This window comes from Panthera leo, chromosome C1, assembly GCF_018350215.1.
Source record: "Panthera leo isolate Ple1 chromosome C1, P.leo_Ple1_pat1.1, whole genome shotgun sequence".
Classification (NCBI taxonomy): domain Eukaryota; kingdom Metazoa; phylum Chordata; class Mammalia; order Carnivora; family Felidae; genus Panthera; species Panthera leo.
The window spans coordinates 19,715,937-19,740,384 of NC_056686.1; the positions used below are offsets into that span (position 1 = coordinate 19,715,937).

Below are 24,448 nucleotides of genomic sequence, written 5' to 3' on the forward strand. Positions count from 1 at the left end.
AAGCTCTTCAATCCATTCCGTGTGTCTTTGCCACTATTCTCACTGACCGATGCCCGACCCTCCCCCCCCGGCCCCCGCGCCCCGGCCCCACGCACCCCACCTTTATCCAGATCCTCCGCGTTGGTTCATGTCCAGCTCGGATTCTGTCTGTCCATGAGGCGTCACTGTTCCTTGACCCCCATCAGCCACAGTGTCTCTCTTTGAGCTACGTCGCCCTTTTTCTTGCTTCTCTGATGACCCTTACACATTCTGCCTAGTATTATGGGACTTTGTATGTAGATCTGTGTCCTCATCGGCCCACAAGCACGTGGATTGCTGAGACCGTATCTTGTACGTCACACACTAGTAAGGTCCTGTATGCAGGACCCGGGTTTCCTCCTGACCAAGGCCAGGAAGAAGCCCTTCCAGCAAGACGGGAGGCATTCACAGCGACCTCTCAAACCCTTTTTAGTCTTTGTAGCTCCACATGTGAGTTCATCACCCTAACAGAAGAGTACCCTTGGATGCCTGGGTTCATGCAGGACCCTAGGGAGGGATTTTCCAGAATTTCCACTTGTCATCTTTATTCATGCAGTAAATCTTTGTTGCTGAGAGACTCTAGCAAATCACTTCCCCACTCTGAACTTCCAGGTCCGTCTCCAGCAGATAAAAAGTAGCTCCCGTGTGAGGGTCAAGTGCTTGTGCACACATAAGATATTCTTTAAAGGGGGAAGACAGAGCAATCCAGGTTTACAGGCTGAGCAGGACACAGACAGGTACACAAATACGGTAATACAAGGTAGACTGTGGTAAGGGTCATCAGGGTATGAAATGCCAGGTCGGCAGCAAAGTGTAGTTTCTCACACATGGAATAGGTCTGGCAGAAGGAGCTCTGGTGCAAAGGCTCTGCGGCCGGTTAGGACAGCAGGAGCAGAGCCCATCAGTGAGGTACAGCAAGGCCTTGGTTCTGCTCCAAAGAGATTTTCCCCTCTCCGGGAGCATCTCCCCTGCCGTCCTGGGATCATCTGGCCGGCCGATTAAGTATTTCACAAGTACAGGGCACCCAAGTGCCGGAGAGGAAAAGCCACACAGTCTCTGCCTTTTAGGAGTTTGTCTGAAGATACATAAACATACGAGAAGTGCTGCCAGGGAGCACGATCGCCTGTGTGAGAGCTGGTTCCAGGAGTCCAGGGTGCTCTGCCGAGCCTTCAAGTGCTGAGTTTCTAACAAAAAATGGACTATGGACACTAAAACCTATTCTACTAGGCAGAAAACAGCAAGTGGCTTAAGAGAGCGGAACCCGTTTCTCACAGTGTTCATAGGAGGATCATTTGCTGTAAGAGTCAGGCCAGTCTCTATACAGGAGGCAAGTTTGGAGCCAAACTCTGAAAAACAGCTTAGGGAGCTGGGAGGACGGCACCTTTAGAGTGACCTGGGAAGCCAAAGGAAATGACCCAGCGGACCTGCCCGAGGCAGGAATAGAGCCCTCCCAGCAGCAGAGAATAGACAATAACTTGTGAAATTGCTGTTTCTGTTTGAGAGCCTGCTAATATGCTAGAGAGGGTTTTGCATATATTATCGCTAATCCTTAAAACTCTTCAAGGTAGGCACATCCCCCACTTTATAGATGAAGAAATGAGGTTAGGAGAGGATTTGCCCAAAGCCACAAAGCTAGTTTGTGGGGGAACCAGAAGTCAGACTCCTATTTGCCTGGTTCCCTTCCAAGCGTGAACCTGAGAAGAATTTCAGGAAATACAGAGGCTCCCACCCAAAACAAACCAAGATGGACCCAGAACCCCCACGGCCGTGCTTATACATCATGGGCACCACCTCTGCACACCTACTCCCAAGCTTTTCCAAATCCGGTACAAACTCCCCATTGTTCCGCTTAGCTTGGCCCGCCTGGTGCCCCACCCCCTACCTCCTCCATCCCAGTTCACTCACACCTAAAAAATGATCTCCCAATCCCTGCTTTTCCTCTAGCAGAAGGCCCGAGACATGTATGCAGAGGAGCGGAAGAGGCAGCAGCTGGAGAGGGACCAGGCCGCAGTGACAGAGCAGCTGCTGCAAGAGGGGCTCCAGGCCAGTGGGGACGCCCAGCTCCGACGGACACGCTTGCACAAACTCTCAGCCAGACGGGAAGAGCGGGTCCAAGGCTTCCTGCAGGCCTTGGAACTCAAGCGGGCTGACTGGCTGGCACGTCTGGGCACTGCATCAGCCTGAGTGGGGCTGGCCTCCTGCCACTTTGCCCTGCCCTCTGCCTCCAGGGCCCCACTCCCCTTTCTTTTCTTGGTGAAAGGTACCTCCTTCCTAAGGATGAACTGTGTTTCCTTTACTTTGCAAGGGAGCCCCAGAGGCCAGGTCTGCTGGCCAGAGATACGCCTTTTGGGCCGCCCGGGACAGTGGCCCCTGGGGAGGACTGAGGGGATGGTCTCCCACAAGTACACTAAACCCAGCTCCGGTCACCTGTAGCTTTGGAGAGCAGGGAGCCCCAGTTCTTCGCTGCCCGCTCCTTCCGCCTCTGCCACCTCTACCTGTGTTCTAGATGCATTTCACTTTTCCACCAGCACATCCTTCAACATAACAGAATTTCAGGGAGGAGGTCTCCCCAAAACCCTGGCCCTTTACCCATCCATCTTAGCCTTCCACCCGACTTTCACAAAAGATTTGGCCCCACCTTGGATCTGCTGGTAAATAGCTAATAGGCAGCCAGCGTTATTTGGGCAAGGGAGGGGAGGGAGAGACAGAAAGAAAATTTGCCCATCTGCTGCTCCTCCCCCTGGGCTCTCCACCTGGGATTTGCTATTGAATCTCTACCCCCTCCCACCACACAGTGCTGATTGCTCACTGAAAGGCTCAGCGCCCCCAATGGCGCGCAGAAGCCAGGCGGGTGATTACAATCCAATTACCTATTGTCGACTCAGCCCACACAAGCTTTTCTCCTCCTCTTGCAGGGCACGGGGCCAGGCTCCACGCCCCTGTGCGACCAGCCCCCTTCGTGGCCACAGGGTAACAGGAGGGCCTCTAGGCCCTGGTGAATCTAATCCACCACAGGCCTCCTTCCCCGGAACACCTCACAGGACCCGGAGCAAAGGAACAAGCACTTCTCCCAACTGACTGACGCCTGTCCTCAGCATCTCAGACTCTGCTTCCCACCGCCTCAGCCTTTGAGGCTTCTCTTGTTTTGGACCTGGCCCCTGAAGTCCCCCCGAGACGATTTATTCTCCGCGTGGCAGAGTCTCTCAGCTTGTTAGGGCCAGGGCTGCCCAGCAGGGAGAAGGCCAAGTCAAGGGCTGTGTCCTCTCCCTGCCAGGCCTTGCTTCGGAGCTGCTGAGAGGATTAGTGCCTTTGAAGAGCTGTCTGCCTGAGCAACTCTGCTTCAGGTGCCTGGAGCAGCAAGCACCAGCCTTTAACACCGACCAAACACCACTCCGTTTAGCCTTCCCATTTCACTTTCTGCGAACTGTTTCCCCAGCACCTCCCTCTAGGGGAGAGGTGGGGTCTTGCAAGCAGTGCTCAGAGCATAGTCTTTAATCCCCCACTGCCCTGTATTCCAGTCTCCTCTTCCCCTTCCTGTGCCAGTATACCTGGCACAAGAGACCCCTTGGCCATCATCCCTGCTCCCAGAATCAAACAAATGCCAGACACTGCGATTGAGAAGCCAATCAATGCACCCTTTGGCAAGCCCCCCACACACACCTGGCATTCCCCACAACCAATCCCTGGCACAGGGTTCCCAGAGAGCAGGTGCTGTACATTTTCCAGCTTTACAATGGGGCTGTTGACAGCCTTAATTAGGGAGGCATGAATTATGCGGCTATAATGCAGAGCCCTACAATTAAGGCGGGAATGAGGGGCTGGAGGCAACAAACGGAATCTGCCCAGTGAGCATGGCTATTGAGTCCTGTCTCCGTTCTGTGTCCGACTTGCCCCAGTATGAATGGGGTACAGATGATTAACGGAGCTGGTATCTCTTTGGCCTTAGGTCCTGTATTCTGAGAAAGAGACACAGAGTGGGATGGGTAGGGGTGGAGGGATCACCACTGCCAAGGAGCAGGGGCTGCAAACAGTGGATATGAACTCATTGTGATTGTTTTCTACCGGTAGGATTTGTACAAACCGGCTCATCCTTTGCCTCAAGAAACTAAGTGGGACCTATTTAAATGTCTCACCTGTGAGCCAATCCCCCACTTGAGGATATTTATTGTGTTCTCGTGTTCTCCTGGGTTTCAAATAGAATTTTAAACATTCTTAGATGTATAACTTGTTTACAAATAGTACAGCAGAGGGAACACCTTGTTTTGTGGCTGCAATGGCCTGCCCTCTCGCAGGTGCGCTTGGCGACCTCCAGAATCCTCAGCTTTGGGGGCGCGTGGGGTGGGGGAGCCAGTGGAAGAGCCCTTTGCCATCGCAACACCTGTTCCTCTACTTGTTTCCTAATCCCCGGACTCTCTCCTCCACCCTCCTTGTCCTCGCGCAAGTAAGAGGAAGCCAGCCTGCCAGTGTGGAAGGAGGGATTTCGCCAGCTGCGTTTGCAGCGCCCAGGCTTGGTGGCCGCGTCGGGTGGGGGCAGCTGAGCTTGATGTCTCCGGAGCGGGTGGAGCATAGGGGGAGGGGAGTGCTGGTAGGCCTAGGCGGCTGCTTTCCGTCATTCTGTGGCGGGGTCTTGAGGTCCGCGAACACAGGGACCTAAGGGAGCCACCCGACAGGCTTTGGGGTGGGGGGGCTTCCTTGGCATTTGGGGAGGCGGCTGAGAAACGGGTGCTGAAAGGACAGCTCCTACCTGCCCCACTGCGCCCGAAAGGGACCTCGGCGTGTCAAGTCTCCCCCTCGGACCCCCGCCCCACCTCGAGTGGACCGCCTTCCAGGTGAGGAGCACGAAGGGATTCCTTGGAGTGGCAGCTTGGAAGGATGCACGTCCGGCTGCGCCAAGCTGGCTTCCCCGCTCTTTCCCCACTTCAGCGTCAGCCTTGGCCCTGGGAATTGCAGCCTGTGCCTCCAAGCCGCGCGCTTCCTCCCGCCTCCGGCGGAGAAGGGTGGTGCGGCCAGGCCTCTAAAACCCTTCTTCTGGGGCCCCCAGCGGGAACAGGAAGGAAAGCGGCCGAGATGCGCCCTAAGTGTCGCATGGCTTGGAGAAGTGGGTAGCTTGGTTGCATAAGGTGGAAGGAACTTGGTAGTTTGCAAGAGCCAGCTCTTGGCGGGAGCCGAAACGCAAAGCCCGCCGACTCACACACGCTCCCCCCCTCCTCGTTTATTGCCTTCGACGCGCGCCTCCCCCACTGCGCCCCCACCCCCTAGGCGCGCCGCCGTCTCGCGCGCCCTCCCCCCCCCGTACCCCCCTCCTCACTCCCTCCAGAGGAGGTGAGTTTAAACCCCGCCCACGTGACCCCAGCTGGGCCAATGAGCGGCGGCGGGAGGTGAAATCCGGTTCTAACCGGTCCGGGGCTCCCAGCGCTATAAAAACTTTATAAACCCCCCGGAGCCCGAGCAGTGTGAAGAAGAGGAGGCGAGAACGACCCCCGGACCGGCCAAAGCCCGCGCGCCGCTGCATCCCCGCGTCCAGCGCCTACGTCCCGCCGCCGTCGCCACCATGCCCAAGAGAAAGGTACGTGGCGCGAGGGCCCTCAGGCGCTGGGCCGCCACTGCCGCCGCCACCACCGCTGCTGCCGCCGCTGCCGCTTCCCCGGCTTTGGGGCGCGAGGATCGGCACCGGTCCAGGACAGGCTCAGGCGCCCTACACAGGAGCTCGAGACGGTGTCAGGCTGCCCCGGGCTAACCCTGCGCGGCTCGGCTGCCCGCGGGCGCCAGAGGCCATATTGGAGGAGCGGCGGCCGCGGCGGGAGGAGCCATGTTGGCGGCTGTTTATCCCACTCCCCTCGGGCTCGACGTGCCCGCCCCGCGCCCCCTCCCCCATCGCCATGCCCCCTCCCCTCCCCGCGGGCGGGCAATTCAAACCCGAAAGGGCGGGAAGGCGGCGCTCGGGTTTGGCGGGCGGGGGAGCGCGCTGCCGCCAAAAAACCGCCGCCGTGAGGGGGCGGGGCCCATGTCCCTTGGGGCGGGGCTTCGCAGTGTGGCCCCGCCTCCGCCCACGGCCCCGGCGCACGAGACTCGCGCCGGTGCGCGCCGCTGCCGCCCACGAGTTCCCCCGGCTGCGCGCGCCTCCAGTCTCCCGCCCTCGACGGCTGCTATGGTAACGGCGCCCGGGCCCCGCCTCCGGAGGGGTTTGTTTGCACCATCTGCAGCTGTTGCTTCTCCCTGGCGCGGCGGCGCGGGCCGCGCTGCTCCGCGCTTCTCGCTCCGGTTTAGCGCGCGCCGCCCGGGGCGGCTCGACGGAGACTCTGGGCAGGCTGGGGCCCGGGTACCCGCTGTCCCTGCGCTCTCTGGGCCACTTCGGGCGCGACGCTTACACAGAAGAGCAGTCCCCTCTCCGAGCACTTCGGGCAGCGTCACGGGAGCTGGGGATGCTAAAACCGGAAGATTTGCGTGTCCTAGAGAAGTTGTGCGCAAGGCTTTCCCTTCAGTTCTTTCCTTTGGGATAATTAAGCTTAGAGAGTCCTTAAGAATGGCCTCAGAAGCTACAACTTTCTTAGGTCTTGTTTGTTTTTTATAGGCTGAAGGGGATGCTAAAGGAGATAAAGCCAAGGTGAAGGATGAGGTAAGTCTTTCTTCGTCTCTTTTCTGGAGTCTTAACAAAGCCTTTGGGCTCCTTTGCTTAACCATACCCCTAGTGCTGAATTACCCTAAGCTCCCTCCTCTTCTGTCGTCTAGAACAAACGGATTTTTTAATCTTAATAATTTTTCTTGAGTAGTTCAACTGCCCTATTTCTAACTTTTTTTATTTTCGTTATCTTAATAGCCACAGAGAAGATCTGCAAGGTTATCTGCTGTAAGTGTCTGCTGTTAAATTATCGTGTTTATCCCTGCAACTAAAAAAGCACTAAGAACAATCTCCTTTTGTGTCCCATGGGTTTGGGTCAGTGGCTGGTTGTGAATGATCCGCTCTATTGTGGACGCTCACCCATTTGATACATTTGCTGGTTCTGAAATGCTGATGGCTGTAGCGAGAGCGGGACACTTGCGTGTGTTAGTTAAGTGGGTTTCTGAAGACCGGATATTCCAGCTGAAAGCCAGCCTGAAAAACTTAACGAAATAAGAGAAACTTCTGTGCCAGTGGTACCGTGGTTTGGGGATGGGTTGTCTCTTTGGTCCACCATACTAATAGTGTCGTCTTCTTTTTCTGAAATAAAAGAAACCTGCTCCTCCAAAGCCAGAGCCCAAACCTAAAAAGGCCCCTGCAAAGGTGAGTGGAGCGGAGACACCAGATGGCTTCTAGGTGTTGCAGAACGCTGTGCAGTTTCCCATGTTGCCGACAGGAGTACTGCTGTAGAACGGCGTCCCCTTTGGCACAAACCTGAGCTGTGAGAAAGTTAATTTGGACGGGGCATTAAAATTATGTCGGGGGGCGGTCTCGGTGGCTCAGTCGGTTCAGCGCCTGACTCTTGATTTCGGCTCAGGTCACGATCTCACAGTCACGAGATGGAGCCCCGCGTCAGGCTCTGCGCTGACAGTGTGGAGCCTGCTTGGGATTCTGTCTGTCTGTCTCTCTCTCCCCACTCTCCCCTTCTCGTGATCTCGTCCGCTCTCAAAATATTTTTTTTTTTTTTTAATAAAAAACGTTGGAATTGATCATTTTCACCAAGTGAGGTCTGTCTTTCAGTGTCTTAATTCAGCATCATGGTGACACCCCATTAATGGATCTTCTAAATTGTTTGGCTAGCTTGCCTTATTCCTGACGTTTGTAATGTTTTCTAATCAAGAACTCTTATCAGAATAAAAATACGTGAACAACAAGAGTCAGGGAGAATGTCCTCCATTTAGAGGAAATTGTACATTTGAAACCCAAGTATTTAAAAAAAAATTTTTTTTTTTAACGTTTATTTATTTTTGAGACAGAGAGAGACAGAGCATGAACGGGGGAGGGGCAGAGAGAGAGGGAGACACAGAATCGGAAACAGGCTCCAGGCTCTGAGCCATCAGCCCAGAGCCTGAGCGGGGCTTGAACTCATGGACCACGAGATCGTGACCTGAGCCGAAGTCGGACGCTTAACCGACTGAGCCACCCAGGCGCCCCAAAACCCAAGTATTTTTATTTACTTAGTTATTTTTTACATCCACATAAAGATACATATACTTAAAGACCACAGTAAATGATAGATAATTTGGCCTTACCAGTGCGGAGGGGTTTATAGGTTTTGTGTGTGTGTGTGTGTTATCTTTTGATAAATAATCCTACTTCTTAACAGAACTTTACAGACAATACCCTGCTAATATGAAGTTAGAAGAAACTGCTGTTTTTTTTTTTTATCTCCCTCCCCTTTTTAGAAGGGAGAGAAGGTACCCAAAGGGAAAAAGGGGAAAGCTGATGCTGGCAAGGATGGGAATAACCCAGCAGAGAATGGAGATGCCAAAACAGACCAGGTATGCCTGCCGTTTCACTTTTTGTTAAGTCCGCTCTGAATCCGTTAGTGATCCCAAAAGCTTTTATGGCCTTTCTTCTGTGTCTCTCACTTGAAGTATGCTTTTCAGTCCAGAGAGCTCGCTTATGGTTTTTCTCTTAACTTAAATTCTGGATTCTTAAAACCTTTGCGGTCCAATAAAGGGCACTGTAGTGTGAGATCCTTGTCCTAAGCTCCTGCTACACCGTAGAGTTTTCAAGCTGGGAATAAACTCCAGTCTTCTAATGTGCCCCCTTTCCCAATTTTACAGTAAGGTCCAGAAGGAAAGTTACCTACCAAGGTAACCAAGGATCTAGACCCCAAACTTGGGCCTGGGAGCAAAGTGATGCTAGGGATGGAATGTGAACGCAACTAGTTTTGCAATCTACAGGTGGTAATGTTTATTAATCTTTTTCTTCCAGGCACAGAAAGCTGAAGGTGCCGGAGACGCCAAGTGAAGTGTGTGCATTTTTGATAACTGTGTACTTCTGGTGACTGTACAGTTTGAAATACTATTTTTTATCAAGTTTTATAAAAATGCAGAATTTTGTTTTACTTTTTTTTTAAGCTATGTTGTTAGCACACAGAACACTTCATTGTTGTTTTGGGGGAAGGGCATATGTCACTAATAGAATATCTCCGAAGCTAGATTGATTCAAGGGGAAAAAACACCATTCCCTTCTAGTTCTGAGAAACTTCCTCTTGGTTCCCAGGAGGAGCAATTCCTTGATGTTGACACACATTAGCCACCTTGGCACAAACGCCTTGTAGGGTGGAAAATCTAAAATTCATTTTTTATGTCCTTTTCTCCCTCTGCCTTCAACATAGACTTGACTCCCTTAAACCCAGAGACCTGTTGGAACCTGACCCCAAGAAATGGTTCCCAGTATGTCAGGCAATCTGGACTTTACAGTGTCACCATGGAGATGGCATCCCTCAAAAGAGTTCCTTTTTTAGCTTGTGGAGCTTCAGATTGATAATTCTGCCATTTTCATTTCATTTCCTGAAAGTCAGGGTCGGCTTGTGAAAAGTTGTTAAACAACATGCTAAATGTGAAATGTCAACCCTCACTCTAAACTTTCCCTGTTCAGAGCATCAAATGAAGATTTCATTGGGTTTTATAGTGGCTTTCTGATTTTGGTAGTCCATTGAAGAAGGGAGTTTGAAAGTTGTTGTATACTGTTAACGATTGTCTGCCCATGTCCTGCCTGAAATACCATGATTGTTTATGAAAAGTATCTTTAATAAAGCTGGATACAGTTTGGCTTGGAATGCTGCCTCTAATCTTTTCCCAGGAGTGGGGGAGCCTGGTTTCTCCAGGTCTCTCGGGACAGGATGCATTCTGGTGTGAGGTGTGGAGGTTTCAGGGATGGCCATTTCTGGTTTTGAGACCGTCTGTAGGTGGAGAGCACAGTGTTAGGTGGAGTTAGGAAAACTCCCTGCAGTGGACTGGGGGTGAGTGGCTGGGAGCAGAGGAGTGATTTCTGTACTTGCTTCTGAAGCGTATTTTTAAAGGCAGAGTTTTGGATAGAGCGGAGGTTGTGGCCTGGTAGCTGACAGCAGAAGAGCCTTTCCACTTCATTCACATTTAAAGTCTCTAGAATGAGAAAATGAATAGGTCCGGCTCTAGTCCTTGTGTCGGGGAAAAGTGCTTCTGTGTCTATACACAGCTGGCCATTGGGTGTGTAAGACCGATCATGACATTCTGTTCGTAAACAGACCTGCAAGTCTTCTGGGACTTCTTAAATTCGTGTCCTTGCTGGTGAACTGCTCTAGCTCCAAAAACATGTTAATGAGGACTTTTCGGATTGCTTCAGCTTAGCGACCCTGCAGAGAACCCCTTTCCTCTTGGTGACCTAGCAAGAAGATAAATTGTTGCTTGCAGTTTGAATTCACTTTCACAGGTCACCTCTATCGTTTGGGGGAAATAAAGTAAATTGGAGACTGTAAAAAAATATCTTCGATTGCTTTGTGTATCCCCTTAGTCAAAAGAGTAGAGCTATCCTATTAAGCTCTTCCTTGGTAAATTTTTGTGTATTACCTCCAGTCGTCGGTCTCGGGATGCTTGTGTAATGCAAGTGTTAACTCTTTTTATGAGTGAGGAAATGAGCTCGGGTGAAGAAACTTGTTCAGGGTTCTGTGTACATAGAGTGAGTAGCAAAAATCTGGATTCAACCCCCCAGCTTTATTTAAAAATAACTTCTGGCTTCTTTTTGGAGGCATCTTTTGGATAAAGTAAAATTTGTCCACCTGGGCAATTTGCAGCCACTTGCTTTCTTTATTGCTGAAATAGTTCTAGGTTATAGATTCCTAATTCTTTTTCGGGAGGTGTTGTCTTCCAGGGTGGAACGTGACTACTATTAGGGGTACAACAGCTTGGTCTTTGAGTAGAAGTTGCAGAATTTGAGAAAGCCACAATTGGGGTTCCTCTAATCAATATTTGTAGGGTTTCATATTCAATAAAATGTGTTGAGCTATAGACCATGCTAGGAGCTCAGCCAGATACTCTTACTTAACAGTCTTTGTGCTAATCTTGTATAGGTCTTAACCCCCATCTTCTAGTTAAAACAGATGTGGAGTGACTGGCTGAAGTTAAACCCAGTAGTAACCCTCTATTTTTGCTACCTAGAAATTAGGATGAGTAGAGCGAGCTTGAGCTTTATTTTTCCTTCACGGGATACACTTGGCTGACTCGACTCGCCTAGCTATGGACCGTGAGAGTACTTGGGCTTAGAAACCAAGACACTGGGCTTGGAAACATGGTAAGGATATTTTAGACCGCCACAATATCATGCTCAGTGCCAGCCTTGACCTGAACTAAGTTTGATCATAGTGCGATAATAAGATGGCCACATCTCCCTCTGGCCCCATCCCCAAGCTTTTATCCCATCCGTGGGGAACAGTCACCATACCCTGTATTAGGATAGTTGCTTTGGACTTTTAAGTAAAAGAAAATGACTTCCAACTGGAGGAAGATCTGTCTCCCTAGGAGAAGTCCTGAGGTAGGGTGGTTCTAAGGACCCAGCTGGTTATTTCCAATTTTTCTGCCCTGTTGCCCTCAGTACATTGTCCAACCACCTCACCTCCCAAGGCAGCTGCTCTGGGCCTCAACTTGACACTCCAGTATCCAGAGGCAGAAGACCTGTTTGTCCTGAAAATCATGAATTATTTCCCAGAAGCCCCTCGGCAACCTGAGTTTCTTTGGGCAGAACTGGATGGCCTGCCTACTCCCAAACCAATCATGGCAAGAAAGATGAAGCCACAATCTGTTTAGGATTCAGCCAGTTCCTGGACTTAAATAGGGGAGGGGTAGATGATGGAAGAGGGCAGGTGCAGTGAGTGAGTGAGTGGACAGCCGCTGCTGTGCTGGGGTCCCACGGTCTCCAAGCACCCCCTGGCCTGGCCTCACTGCAGCATCTGCTGAGCACAAGTCCAAAGTGGAGATAGAATCCACATTAAAAACTCACCACTTTAAAGCACACAATTCAGTGGTTTTTAGGATATTCACAAGGCAGTGCAACAATCAGCACTAATTCCAGAATATTCATCACTCGAAAAAGAAACCCCGTGCTTCACAGTCACTCCCCATTCCCCCCTTCTGGACCTTTCTCCTACAGGGAATCCTAGAATGTGTCATCCTGTGACTGGCGCCCTAGCATGGGGTAGTTAAGGTTCATCTGAGCTACAGAGTGCTTTTCGTTCCACTTGTCAGATAACCTTACTTTACGGATCTACCACTTTTTAAAAGTTCACAGTATGCCACTTTGCTTTTACAAAAGACCTAAAAAGAAAGGCACAACGTGGAAATACAGTGTTCGCTGTTGGTTTTGTCATGAGCACATCTCCAGGCAGCACTCACCCGGAGCAGCCGGGGTGGCCCTGCAAGGCCCCTTCCCCAGGAATTACACTCTGCATCAAACCACTGCACTAAGCTTTAAACTGTGTGCGTATCTCTGCTTTATCTCCATTTATCCTGTGTTTTCCATTACCGAGAGTATCCTAAGGTCTCAGAAGAGCCTGACATTTTTTGGGTCTGGGAAAGCTCAAAAATGTTTCCCTAATAATTAATGGTAATTGCTTCACTTTATACCATTTGGCTTAGGGAAGGTTTCACTGGAATGCTCTACTTTTGGGTAGCGGGGAAAACCTGTCCCATATTTCATACATTCGTTGATCAGTTGAGAAACATTTGGGTTGTTTCCACATTAGGGCTATTATGAATACTACTGTATTGTGTACAGATTTTTGTGTGGACATATGTTTTCATTTCTTTCAGGCTTATACCTTGGAGTAGAAATGCTGGGTTGAATCTCTAATTTTTTGAGGAATGGCCAGACCACTTTCACATAGCAGCTTTACCATTTTACATTCCCACCGGCAATGTAGGAGGGTTCCAATTTCTCCACATCCTCATCACATATTTTCCCATCTTTTTTTAATTATAGGCATCAGGGTGGGTATGAAGTGATATTTTGGTGTGGCATTGATTTGCATTTTCCTTTTTTTTAAAAAAAAGTTTATTCCATGAAAGATAGAGATATGGTGCAAGTAGGGGAGGGAGAGAAAATCCCAAGCGGACTCTGTGCTGCCAGAGCAGAGCCCAATGTGGGGCTCAAACTCCCAAAACTGTGAGATCATAACCTGAGCTGAAACCCAAGAGTCAGATGCTTAACTGAGCCACCCAGGCACCTCTTGATTTTTATCTTCCTAATCGTAAGATGTTGGGCATTTTCCCATGTTTATTGGACATTTGTTAACTTTTTTTAAGTATTCAAATCCTCTGCCTTTTTCTTTTTTTTCCTAAATGTGTATTTATGTTGAGAGAGCATGTGCACATGAGCTGGGGAGAGGCAGAGAGGGAGGGAGAATCCCAAGCAGGTTCTGTGCTGTCAGTGCAGAGCCCAACATGGGGCTCGATCTCATGAACTATAGCCGTGAAATCGTGACCTGAGCCAAGATCAAGAGTCAGACACTTAACCAACGGAGCCACCCAGGTGCCCATGCCCCCCACCCCCGCCTTTTTTTTAAGTAAACTTTTTACACCCAGCATGGGGCTTGAACTCATGATCCCATGATCGAGAGGCACACGCTCTACGAATTGAGCCAGCCAGGAGCCCCTTTGTATACTCTGGATACTAGATTCTTACCAGAGTCACAATTTACAAGTGTTTTCTCCCATTCTGTGGGTTTTCTTCACTTACTTGATAGTGTTATTTGACACAAAACAGTTTTTAGTTTTGGTGAAGTCCAGTTTACTTAAATTTTTATTGCTTGTGCTTTGATGTGCTATCTAAATCTGTTGCCCAGTCCAGGGTCATAAAGACTATTTAAACCTGTGTCTTCTAAGAGTTTTAAATAATTTTAGCTCTTCTATTGAAGTCTTAAAACATTTTGAGTTCATTTTTGTATACAGCGTGAGGTAAGACTCTATTCCTTTCTTTTAAAAGCTGTTCAACTTGAGAAACTTAACAGAAGACCATGGGAGAAGGGAAGGGGAAAAAAATAGAAACAGAGAGGGAGGGAGGCAAACCATAGAGACTCTTAAATACAGAGAACAAATTGAGGGTTGATGGGAGGGTGGAGGAGAGGGGAAAATGGGTGATGGGCATTGAAGAGGGCACTTAGGATGAGCACTGGGTGTTGTATGTAAGTGATGAATCATGGGAATCTACCCCCAAAACCAAGAGCACACTGTACACACTGAATGTTAGCCAACTTGACAATAAATTAAAATAGTCAACTTAAAAAAAAAAAAAAAAACTGTCCTAGGGGTGCCTGGGTGGCTCAGTTAAGCGTATGACTTGATTTCAGTTCAGGTCCTGATCTCGTGATTTGCCAGATTGAGCGCTGCATCCAGCTCTGTGCTGCAGCGCAGAGCCTGCTTGGGATTCTCTCTCCCTCTGCCCCTCCCCACTCATGCGTGCTCTTTCTCTCTCTCTCTCAAAATAAATTATATATATAAGCTGTTCTAGACCTCTCTGGGGCCCTCCAGTTTCTAAGATACTGTAAGTCTAGTTGACCACTCCTCAAATCCCTTGGTGCACCCTTCTCTACAGTTTCTCCCTATGATGTCATCCAGTGACTCACATTTTCGTTCCCTGCCCACATCTCTCTTGAGTATTTCCACCAACCTTCTGTGCAGTCCCACCCAGATATACCACAGGCACCCCAAGTCAACATGATCAAAATAGAACTCTTCTTGTTCACAAACCCACCTCCCCTACTTTTCCTAGATCTGGTAAAACAACACCACCCATTCCATTCCTCGAGCAAGAAACCTGAAAGTTACCCCAGATACTTCCTTCCCTCCCCATCATCATACATTTCCAGTGAGAGCCTAAATCGTGGTGACTTGGCTTTGGAAAAATTTTTTTGTCATGGAAAATTTCAAATATGTGCAAAAGAATAAGGTGACAAAGCCTGGGGCGCCTGGGTGGCTCAGTCGGTTAAATGTCCGACTCTTGGTTTTGGCTCAGGTCATGTCACGGTTTGTGAATTCAAGCCGCATATCAGGCTCTGCACTGACAGTGGGAAGCCTGCTTGGGATTCTTTCTCTCCCTCCCTCTGCCCCTCCCGCAGGCGTGCTCTCTCTCTCTCTCAATAAATAAATAAATAAACTTACAAAAACAGAGTCTTTTGCTGCCATATATATATATATATATATGAACATATGAAAAAAGGACCACAAAACCCCATGTACCTATCACATAGCCTCAGCAATTATAAACTCCTAGCTAATTTTGCTTAATTTATAACACTGGCTCCTCCCCCTTACAGTAAGGTGATGTATCATTGCATCCATAAATATTTATATGTGTCTTTAAAGGATAGGAACTTCTAAAACATAATACTATTAGCATACCAAAAAATAACATCAACTCCTTAATATTATGAAATACTTAAATTCTCAAATTTCTAATTGCTTTTTTTCTTAAGTAGTTTTTTTGTTTGAATGGGAATCCAAATGGGGTCTATGTGGGGTAAATGGTTGGCATATTCTTGTAATCTCGGAGCCTGTAGATTCCCTCCATCTCTGTTTCCCAGTCTGGATTTTGCTATTATGTCTCTGGTGTCATTTCATAGCTTTCTTTATCCTTTGTATTTCCTATTAAAAATAGGAATAGATCCAGAGGTATGATTGGATTCAGAAACAGCGATAAGAAAACCTCAGCATTGTGTGCTTTCATCAAGAGACGCATCGTATTTGGGTGTCTCTGTATGTTGTAGCCATCGAAGCATAATACGTAGATTCATTAATTCATCAAGGGTTGCAAAATGATATTCTAGTTTTGCCATTCCTTCTTCATACAATACCCGAAATACTGTTGAAAAGAGAAACTTTTACTCGTCTGCCATTTGGTTACTAGGAATTACAGTTCATACTGGAAAAAGAGGATACAATGCCCAGTTTTCAAGGTAACGAGTTTTGGCCAGTTTTCAAAGTAACGAGTTGGTTTACCAGCATCCTCTAAAAGTGACCAGTGGATTGTTTTTTTAGCATCATTAAGTATCATGATCACTGAATTAAACATATTTTGTGTGTTTGAATTCATTGCGTTTATTCGACTTCATGATGCTCAAATTGTTATTTTTATCCAACGGGCCACCCTTCAAGTGGCTGCTGAGCCCTTCTGATACAATCCTTTGGTAGGTTAGGTAGCATTTGGTAACTTCCTTGTTATCTAGTATGATAGGATGTTCCAGCCTTATCTTGTATATCTTCTGCTCCAGACCTGGAGTCAGCTATTTCTAAGAAAAAAACAAAATCCTGCATTCCTTTTGGTGGTGAATGGTATCGCACGACCAAAATCTAGGCTCTAGAATGCCCATTGCTGCTGTGTTGGTCATCGTTTCTAGGCCTTTGGGATACAAAGCTAGGACCCGTTTTCTTTTTAAGATAACACATGTTCAGGGGCGCCTGGGTGGCTCAGTCGGTTGGGTGGCCGACTTTGGCTCAGGTCATGATCTCGCAGTCCGTGAGTTCGAGCCCCGCGTCGGGCTCTGTGCTGACAGCTCAGAGCCTGGAGCCTGTTTCAGGTTCTGTGTCTCCCTCTCGCTGACCCTCCCCTGTTCATGCTCTCTCTCTGTCTCAAAAATAAATAAAACGTTAAAAAAAAAATTTTTTTTTTAAAAGATAACACATGTTCATACTTTCTATCCAAATTGAAGACTTAAAAGCTTTTTCTTTACTATCTTATGTATTGTTTCCTCAACATTGAGAATCCCAGTTCTCGTTTGTAACCTGAATTATGACATTAGATTATCCCAGTTATTCGGGTGTGAAACCCATATCACACAACAGTATCAGAATAACAAAAGGGAGTTTAAGGTTTTGTTTGTAGTTCAGGTTAAGTGTCCACCTTCAGCTCAGGTCACGATCTCACAGTTCGTGAGTTCGAGCCCCGTGTCGGGCTCGGAGCCTGGCGCCTGCTTCGGATTCTATGACTCCCTCTGTCTCTGTCCTTCCCCTGCCCGTTCTCTCTCTCTCTCTCTCTCTCTCTCTCTCTCAAAAATAAATAAACATTAAAAAAAATTAAACTTGCTATAGTTCCTCTCTGTGTGGCTTGCCACTAACTGGATACGCATTTACATTAACCTCCCTGTTTTAGTTTTCCATTTCTTTTAAAAAAAATTTTTTTTAATGTTTTTTATTTATTTTTGAGACAGAGAGAGACAGAGCATGAACGGGGGAGGGGCAGAGAGAGAGGGAGACACAGAATCGGAAGCAGGCTCCAGGCTCTGAGCCATCAGCCCAGAGCCCGACGCGGGGCTCGAACTCACGGACCGCGAGATCGTGACCTGAGCCGAAGTCGGACGCTTAACCGGCTGAGCCACCCAGGCGCCCCTAGTTTTCCATTTCTTAAGAGTTTCTTGCACTTGCTTCAGTGGCAGCATATACTAGAATTGGAACACTACTGAGGGGACTAGCACGGCCCCTGCCCAAGGATGACACGCAGACTCGTAAAGCTTCCATACTTCGGGCAGCTCTCCAGCGTCCTGCCACCCTTTGTGGGTTAACTCGGGGGACATGATGAGAGTCAAAGTACAACGTGTGGCCCTGAATAATGAAAATATGATATCTCACTGTGAGAATATTCCTGTAAAGCCTTTTGTGACATGTGAGCAAAGCTGAGTTACACCTGGAAATTCTATATGCAAATACGTCCTTTCTACAGATCTCAGAAATGAGAAAATGTCAACTCGCATTTCCTTACAGAATTAAAAAAAGAATTTCAGTTTAATTATGTAAACTATTGACATAGTTCCAAGTCTAATCTACAAAACAAGATCGATTCAAAGTCTAATTTCTATTCCTCTGTCCTCCACTTTATGCCCTCCCTTCCCATTTAGTGGCCTGTTATGTTCGATTTAATCATTCCCATCTTTTTAAAAATTTAAACATAAGTATGGCATAGTTCCCCTTTTTTCTATAAAGACAGCATACAATACATTTCTCCACCCTCCTTATTCACTCAACAGTGTGTGCTGGACAGACGTAGACATTCCTCAGTTCTTACACAGCAACGCAGAATGGGAACTATGTTTGGCCTCTACCCATCATACTGTTTCGTGTTATATTTACATGTATTCCGTGTCTGTTATATATAGTCCTTACGTTGTCTATTATTTTTTCTTCTGTTTTTCTTTTAGCTGTTTGATTTGGGTGTTTTCGTCCAGTGGTTAACTTTATATTATTACTGCCTTTATGGAATAACAGTCACTGCTTCCAGCCTCACTGACCCTACCTCTTCACCTTTTCCCCACCAGCCACCTCTTCTCTCACCTCTCCTCCTTCTGACTCAGCTCAGATTTCATTGCCTGCCTCGAAGCCACGCTCTGCTCCCTCCTCTTCTTCACACTCACGGCACCTCACCGGCACCCGCACCCACACAGCTCAACACTGCAGAGCACCCACCGCCAGGCTAACCCGACTCACACCATGGGTAGGACCGCACTTCAAGTGGGCCCTCGGCGCCGCCAAGCTCTCCTGTTACGTGTCCCTGAAACACTCCCCTTTCTTCGCTCGGATAACCTACTTCCCACCTTCATCTTCTCTCCCGTCTCCAACGCCCTCTTCGATGCCTTCCCTTCAAACTTCAGTTCTAGACAACACAGAACGGAGTGACTTCGTCTTCCTCTTCCTCTACTACCTACAGTGTAGTGCGGCCACACCCCACATCCCCTCCTACTCTGGGGGGACCCTCTCTCTTCTCTAAGTCCAAGCCTTCAACCTGTGATCTGGACCCATCCCTCTCCGTTCTGAGACTAAACCCACGTGAAGTTGTCCCCTGTCTCTCTTGCCTTATCCATTTCTTCTCTGCTGGGTCATTCCTACCTGCAAACACCTTGAAAGCATCTTCCTTTGGCTCTCTTGAGCCACCACCCCATTTCTTTTCTCCCCTTTACAGCGAAGCTCCCCAAAGAAGCATATTCTCCATCACCATTTCCAACCCTCCATTCTCTCCTCCACCCACCCAGATAAGGAGGCTTTTGCCCCCACCATCTATTAAACAGGCCACCAATGGTGTGTATCTTGCCAAAGTTTCTGCCTTTCTGTTTTCTTCTTTTTTTGAGAGGGTGAGGAAGAGGAGCAGAGGCAGAGAGGGAGGGGGAGAGAGAGAGAGAGAGAGAGAGAGAGACAGAGACAGAATCTTAAGCAGGCTTCATGCTCAGTGTAGAGACTGACATGGGACTCGATCCCATGACCCTGGGATCATGACCTGAGCCAAAATCAAGAGTCTGATACTCAACCAACTAAGCCACCCAGGTGCCCTACTCCTGTCTCTTTTCACCCAACCTCTTTTCTTAGGTGTCCAAAACCAGTATTCTGACTTTAGATACCATGCATGTGGCAGTAACTCAAATTCTGATCTCCAGATAGAACCTTACCCCTCAGATCCAGAGTTAGACCACTTAATAGACTTCACCAATTTAACATGGGCAAAAAATTAATTTTCCTAGCAAAGTAACTTCCCCTCAAGCTTTCCCCATCTAAGTAAACACCATCATCCACCAAACCTTTAATTTCTCCCTCTCCCTCATACTCCATTATCAGTCCATCAATATATCCTCTTGGCTCAATCTTTAAAATCTGCTTTGGACCCAACAAGTTGCCACCTACCTGCAATGAATGACACAAATCCTATGGGTTCCCGTAGATTCCTCACCTGCGTCTTTAGTGCTCTCATTTGGGCCCCACCTGCATTAAGTCACACCTCCATTTTCACACTTGGTTGAAAAACCACTCCTAGGGACATGAGATCTGGCTTCCTCAGAGGCAGCCAAGTGGCTAATTCAGTCCAGAACTGTGGAGACGTTAGCTCCCCAGAGATAAACGTTGAAAAATAGGAAATGGTGGATGGAAAGGGAGGGAACTAGGCTAACTGCCTCTTCCTTTTCTCCGAAAGCTCTCCTTTCACTTTTCCAGAAAAGTCTTTGTACCAGTTAATCCACTTGCTGAGTGACCTACCATGTCTCTTTGCAGCTTGTTGAGAAGCAGAAGCCAGGACATAATGCACCACATCTCATTGCTTTGCCTCTTCCCTTCCTCGCCTTCGGCGCCCTGGGCTTGCACCTTCCAAATAAAGTACCAGCATTTTAACCCCTTCTTCAGCCTCTTCTCTCTTGAGGGCCGAAGTTAGCACCAGGGTAAGACGCACGGCACCAATAATTCTGGGACCAGTGCCTCAGCATCCCTGTGAACTTGTTAGCGGGCAGTTCTTGAGCCCTGCCCCAGACTCACGGAGTGAGAATCTCTGGAGAAGGGGCCCAGGACTCTGGCTTTAAAAGCTGTTCAGATGATTCTTGCACCCACCAAAGGTGGAGAAAGATTGAGGAAGGAAAGGAGTTTCCAGAGGAGAAGGCCTGTTGCCGCCCCCACCCCCGCCTTCCCGCTTGACTGTGTCGTGCGAGAATGTGAAGCTTGGGTTGCAGCAGCCACTTTGGGATCATCAGGTTAATACACTGAGGATGGCAGAGCAGAAAGAGCCTGAGATAGCTGCCCAGCCCAGTCTAGAAACTACCAAATCCAGATACTTAAGTGAGAGAATGAAACGCCTTTATTGGTTTTGTCAGGTAATCTGTTACTTGCAGCTAAAAACAGCCCCCGATGACTCAATAGATGGTGTGGTTTTATCCTCACATTAACTTGAGAAGTGGGAATTAATTAATTTCTCCATTCTACAAGTGAAGACACGGGGCCTTGGAGACCCAGTGTGGCCCAGCCAGGAGTCCAGTCCAGGCCCGTCTGGCTCTAGGGCCCACTCTGTGAACCATGACTCTGTTCTGCAAATACTCAGATAGTATTTGCTGTGTGAATTAATGAATTGGGCTTGAAAATGTGAAGGGAAACCATCAGAGTCCGCACAGGGCCCTGGACTGAAAAGTTGAAGCATTACTGACTGACCACGGCAGAAACACTCCCTTCATTTTCCCACACAAAATGCCGAGGGTCGAGGACCCTGTTCTCAGTGATTCAAGAGCTTTGTCATTCCTCAGGGCTGCAGGTACAACTGAACAGAAGGGGGCTGGCCTTACACTGCCCTCTAAGAAGCTGGGTCAGACATGAGAGAGGAGGACTTCCAAAACCAGAAAGAACCCCCGGGGGTCACTTGCCACATCCACAACACAGACAGGAAATACCAGCAGGTCTGCCTCGTTAGCGGGCCCTCACTATAAGCCTGGCGCCCCTCTAAGTAATTTATTTGACGTATCACGTTTCCTTCTCACAAGTTAGTGTCCTCGTGGCTCCCATTTTACAGATGGGAGAATTGAAGCACCGGAGTGTTAAGTAACTTGCCCCAAATCACATAGTTGGCAAGCGACTACACCTGATCTGAACTTGGATGGGCTGAGCCTGAAGGAAGGCTGCACTAGAAACCTCCACGCCATTCTGAGGTCCCGTGGCGTGCCCTGGACCACGCCAATGGCAGAATGGAGACTAGAAGCCACCCCTGCCTCCACACTGGTCTGATCCCCACGATATGCCCCAGCCCTTAAAGCTGCCAACTGCCACCCCACTACCCACCATGTTCTACCACTCAACTTCTGGAAGTTGCCACTGCCCCAAGACAGGGACTCGGATAACTGTCTCTTTCTGCTCCAACCAGACAGAACACTGGCCCTTGGGATCCCATCCCCGATTTCCCTACGTTTAACAGGAAAAATCTTCATCCCCTCTCACCTCCTTCATGAGGGCTACAGGGTTTAGCTGAGCAAAGACTGGTTCTTAGAATATCCTTATCCTTACCCAAGTTTCTTTGTGCTAATTGTATGGCATACACTATCTCATTTTGAACCCTCACGACATTTCACACAAAAGAACACTGAAGCCCATAATGGCTAAGTAACTTGCTCACAGTAAGTTGGCCAAACTCCTGACCTCTATGCCACGAGAAGGCAGGGTTCTCAGTACCACAGGGGGACTCCCATGTTCCCAGCATAGCCCCCAAATTGAACTGAGACCCATCCAAGGCCCACGGCTTGCCCCATGCTAAAGCAAAGGCCCCATTTTCCACCAGGGCACTTCAGGCACAAGGCTAAGACCCCTCACAGCCCCGGGCCCTAAAACAACCTTTTTGACTACTCTGATCTCTGGTTACTCTGGGGCTGGGGCAAAATGGTGAGACCTGATAGGGCCTGCACTGCAGAGGGCCAGCCCAGAAGCCAGACATTTCCCCAGAGTTTCAGCAGCGACTGGGAGAGTGGTCACTGCTAGGCAGTGAGTTCATGACTTCTGCTTCTTATTCCTACTTACCTGCCTGCACATTCTCAATTTTCCACACTAGCCAGGTATCCCTTGGGTAGGCTGGGAGGAAGGTGCGGGGGCAGTGTTTTCCTTTCCTTCTAAACATAAAGGTCTTGCCCGCTTGCTATGAAAACATTTTTTGAAACAATTCAATACAGACATATAGAGGGCAAATGTGGAAATCTTCTTCACCTCTCCAAACCCACTCTCCTCCCAAAGGCACCCACAGTCATGTTGATGTGGACACTTCCAGGCTTTTTCCTGGGCATTTACAAACACAGAGGAGTCCAGATGTCTTCTGAGGCCTCTTTGCCTCTGAGATATAGCGGACAAACTGAGCTGGGCTCCCACCTCCACCTCCATGAATCATGGGAGGTTGAAAGTCACCTCTCTGAGTCCCAAGAATGGCATTGGGGAAAAAGAAGGGGACCCTTATGTGTCCGGTCTCCTCAGTCCCTGGCCTTTGCTTCTGCCCTTACTTCTTTTCCCTGACCCAGATGAAAAGCTCAGCTTCTTTCTGGATTCTACCCTAAAACTCATGCACACAGACATTGGTCAGTCAAAAAGACTTCACAGAGGGCTCGGGGGTCCCCGAAGCGTTCACACTGTACCCAAGGTAGCAAACAATTTTAAGCATCATCTCTGTGATGGGTTCATATCCTTTCAGCCATCCTTCCCGGGGAGGGGTGCTCCCTGGCCCTTTGCCCCATGCATTCCACCACCTTGGCCCTTACCCGTTCTTCCCTGACTGGGGAAATTAAAATCCTCCTCCCTTCCCAACCCAAGCAATTCAGTCCCCCAGCGCCTCCATCAGACTCCTCTTGGAGCTAACACAAAGGCCTCCCATTGTTCTGGGCCCACTCTCCTGAGCAGGCATCTGTGGCACATTTCATTTTTTCCTGCTGCTCTCATGGATTGGGGTTGGAGCTCTCATAAGGGGAGGAGACTTCTGTTAACATCTGGGTTACATATTTAACATATATAAATAGTTTGGGGGCGGGGGGTTTCTTTGTTTGCACAAGTGAAATCATGTTGTACACAGTGCTCAGTGACTTTCTTGTTTCACTCAACCCAAAGTACAGATATCTTCCAGATCACTAATAAGAATAGCTGAACTTCATTGGAAACTTGTGTCCCCGGGCACTTCATATCTGTGCTGTCCCAATCTGGTAGCCACTAACCACATGAGGTTCCTGAGCCCTTGAAATGTGGCTGGTACTACGGAGGACCCAAGTTTTAAGTTTACTTAATTATCTTATTTATTTAATGTTTATTTTTGAGAGAGAGAGAGAGAGCGAGAGAGCGAGCACAAGTGGGGGAGGGGCACAGAGAAAAGGGGACAAAGGATCCAAAGTGGGCTCTGTGCTGACAGCAGAGCGCCCGACTAGGGGCTCGAACTCAGGAACTGTGAGATCATGACCTGAGTTGAAGTCAGACACTTAACCGACTGAGCTACCCAGGTGCCCCAAATTTTATTTAATTATTTTAAATTTAAACACAAAAATATTTGTCTGTTAAATACAGCTTTATTTTTTGGTAGGACATGGCTTTACGATATTATTGTTGTGTAACTGAAATGTGCTATAGTAAACACACACCGGATTTTAAAGACTTCGTAGGAGTGGGAGAGAGCCAAAGCATAAGAGACTCTTAAAAACTGAGAACAAACTGAGGGTTGATGGGGGGTGGGAGGGAGGGGAGGGTGGGTGATGGGTATTGAAGAGGGCATCTTTTGGGATGAGCACTGGGTGTTGTATGGAAACCAATTTGACAATAAATTTCATATATTAAAAAAAATAATTAAAAAGAAAAAAAGACTTCGTAGGAAAAAAAAAGAACAAAATATCTTAGAGGTGCCTGGCTAGCTCAGTGGGTAGAGTATGTGACTCTTGATCTCAGAGTCGTGAAATTAAGCCAACGTTGGGCATAGACACTGCTTTAAAAAAATCTCAGTAGGGGCGCCTGGGTGGCGCAGTCGGTTAAGCGTCCGACTTCAGCCAGGTCATGATCTCGCGGTCCGTGAGTTCGAGCCCCGCGTCAGGCTCTGGGCTGATGGCTTGGAGCCTGTTTCCGATTCTGTGTCTCCCTCTCTCTCTGAGCCTCCCCCGTTCATGCTCTGTCTCTCTCTGTCCCAAAAATAAATAAAAAACGTTGAAAAAAAAATTTAAAAAAAAATCTCAGTAATAATTTTTATATTGATTTCATGTTGCAACGATATTTTGGATAC

General features: G+C 48.4%; 2 protein-coding genes and 1 non-coding gene across 7 annotated transcripts in view; all 3 read left to right on the top strand.

Annotated features, from left to right (window-relative positions):
- The window catches only part of DHDDS (dehydrodolichyl diphosphate synthase subunit), a 28,372-nt gene extending 24,143 nt beyond the window's left edge, over positions 1 to 4,229 (top strand). For 3 of the 4 annotated variants that reach the window (XM_042951283.1, XM_042951282.1, XM_042951280.1), the window contains exon 9: positions 1,963 to 4,229. In XM_042951283.1, the coding sequence (XP_042807217.1) occupies positions 1,963 to 2,202 (240 nt within the window). In that variant the 3' untranslated portion in view covers positions 2,203 to 4,229. The remainder of the gene's footprint in view (positions 1 to 1,962) is intronic. The other variant, XM_042951281.1, reaches the window with a different exon arrangement.
- A 1,135-nt stretch (positions 4,230 to 5,364) lies between these two features.
- HMGN2 (high mobility group nucleosomal binding domain 2) lies at positions 5,365 to 9,746 on the top strand. Of its 2 annotated transcripts, none has more exons than XM_042952597.1 (6): positions 5,365 to 5,584; positions 6,590 to 6,634; positions 6,836 to 6,865; positions 7,229 to 7,279; positions 8,362 to 8,457; positions 8,897 to 9,746. In XM_042952597.1, exons 1-6 carry the CDS (start codon positions 5,570 to 5,572, stop codon positions 8,930 to 8,932), a joined length of 273 nt encoding a protein of 90 aa, XP_042808531.1. In that variant the 5' UTR covers positions 5,365 to 5,569; the 3' UTR covers positions 8,933 to 9,746. The 2 variants fall into 2 exon arrangements, with proteins under 2 accessions (XP_042808531.1, XP_042808530.1); XM_042952596.1 differs by lacking the exon at positions 5,365 to 5,584 and adding an exon at positions 6,008 to 6,169.
- A 7,607-nt stretch (positions 9,747 to 17,353) lies between these two features.
- Positions 17,354 to 17,455, top strand: LOC122229002. Its single transcript, XR_006206876.1, has one exon. It is a non-coding gene; the product is annotated as a U6 spliceosomal RNA (small nuclear RNA).
- Positions 17,456 to 24,448: the final 6,993 nt, after the last annotated feature.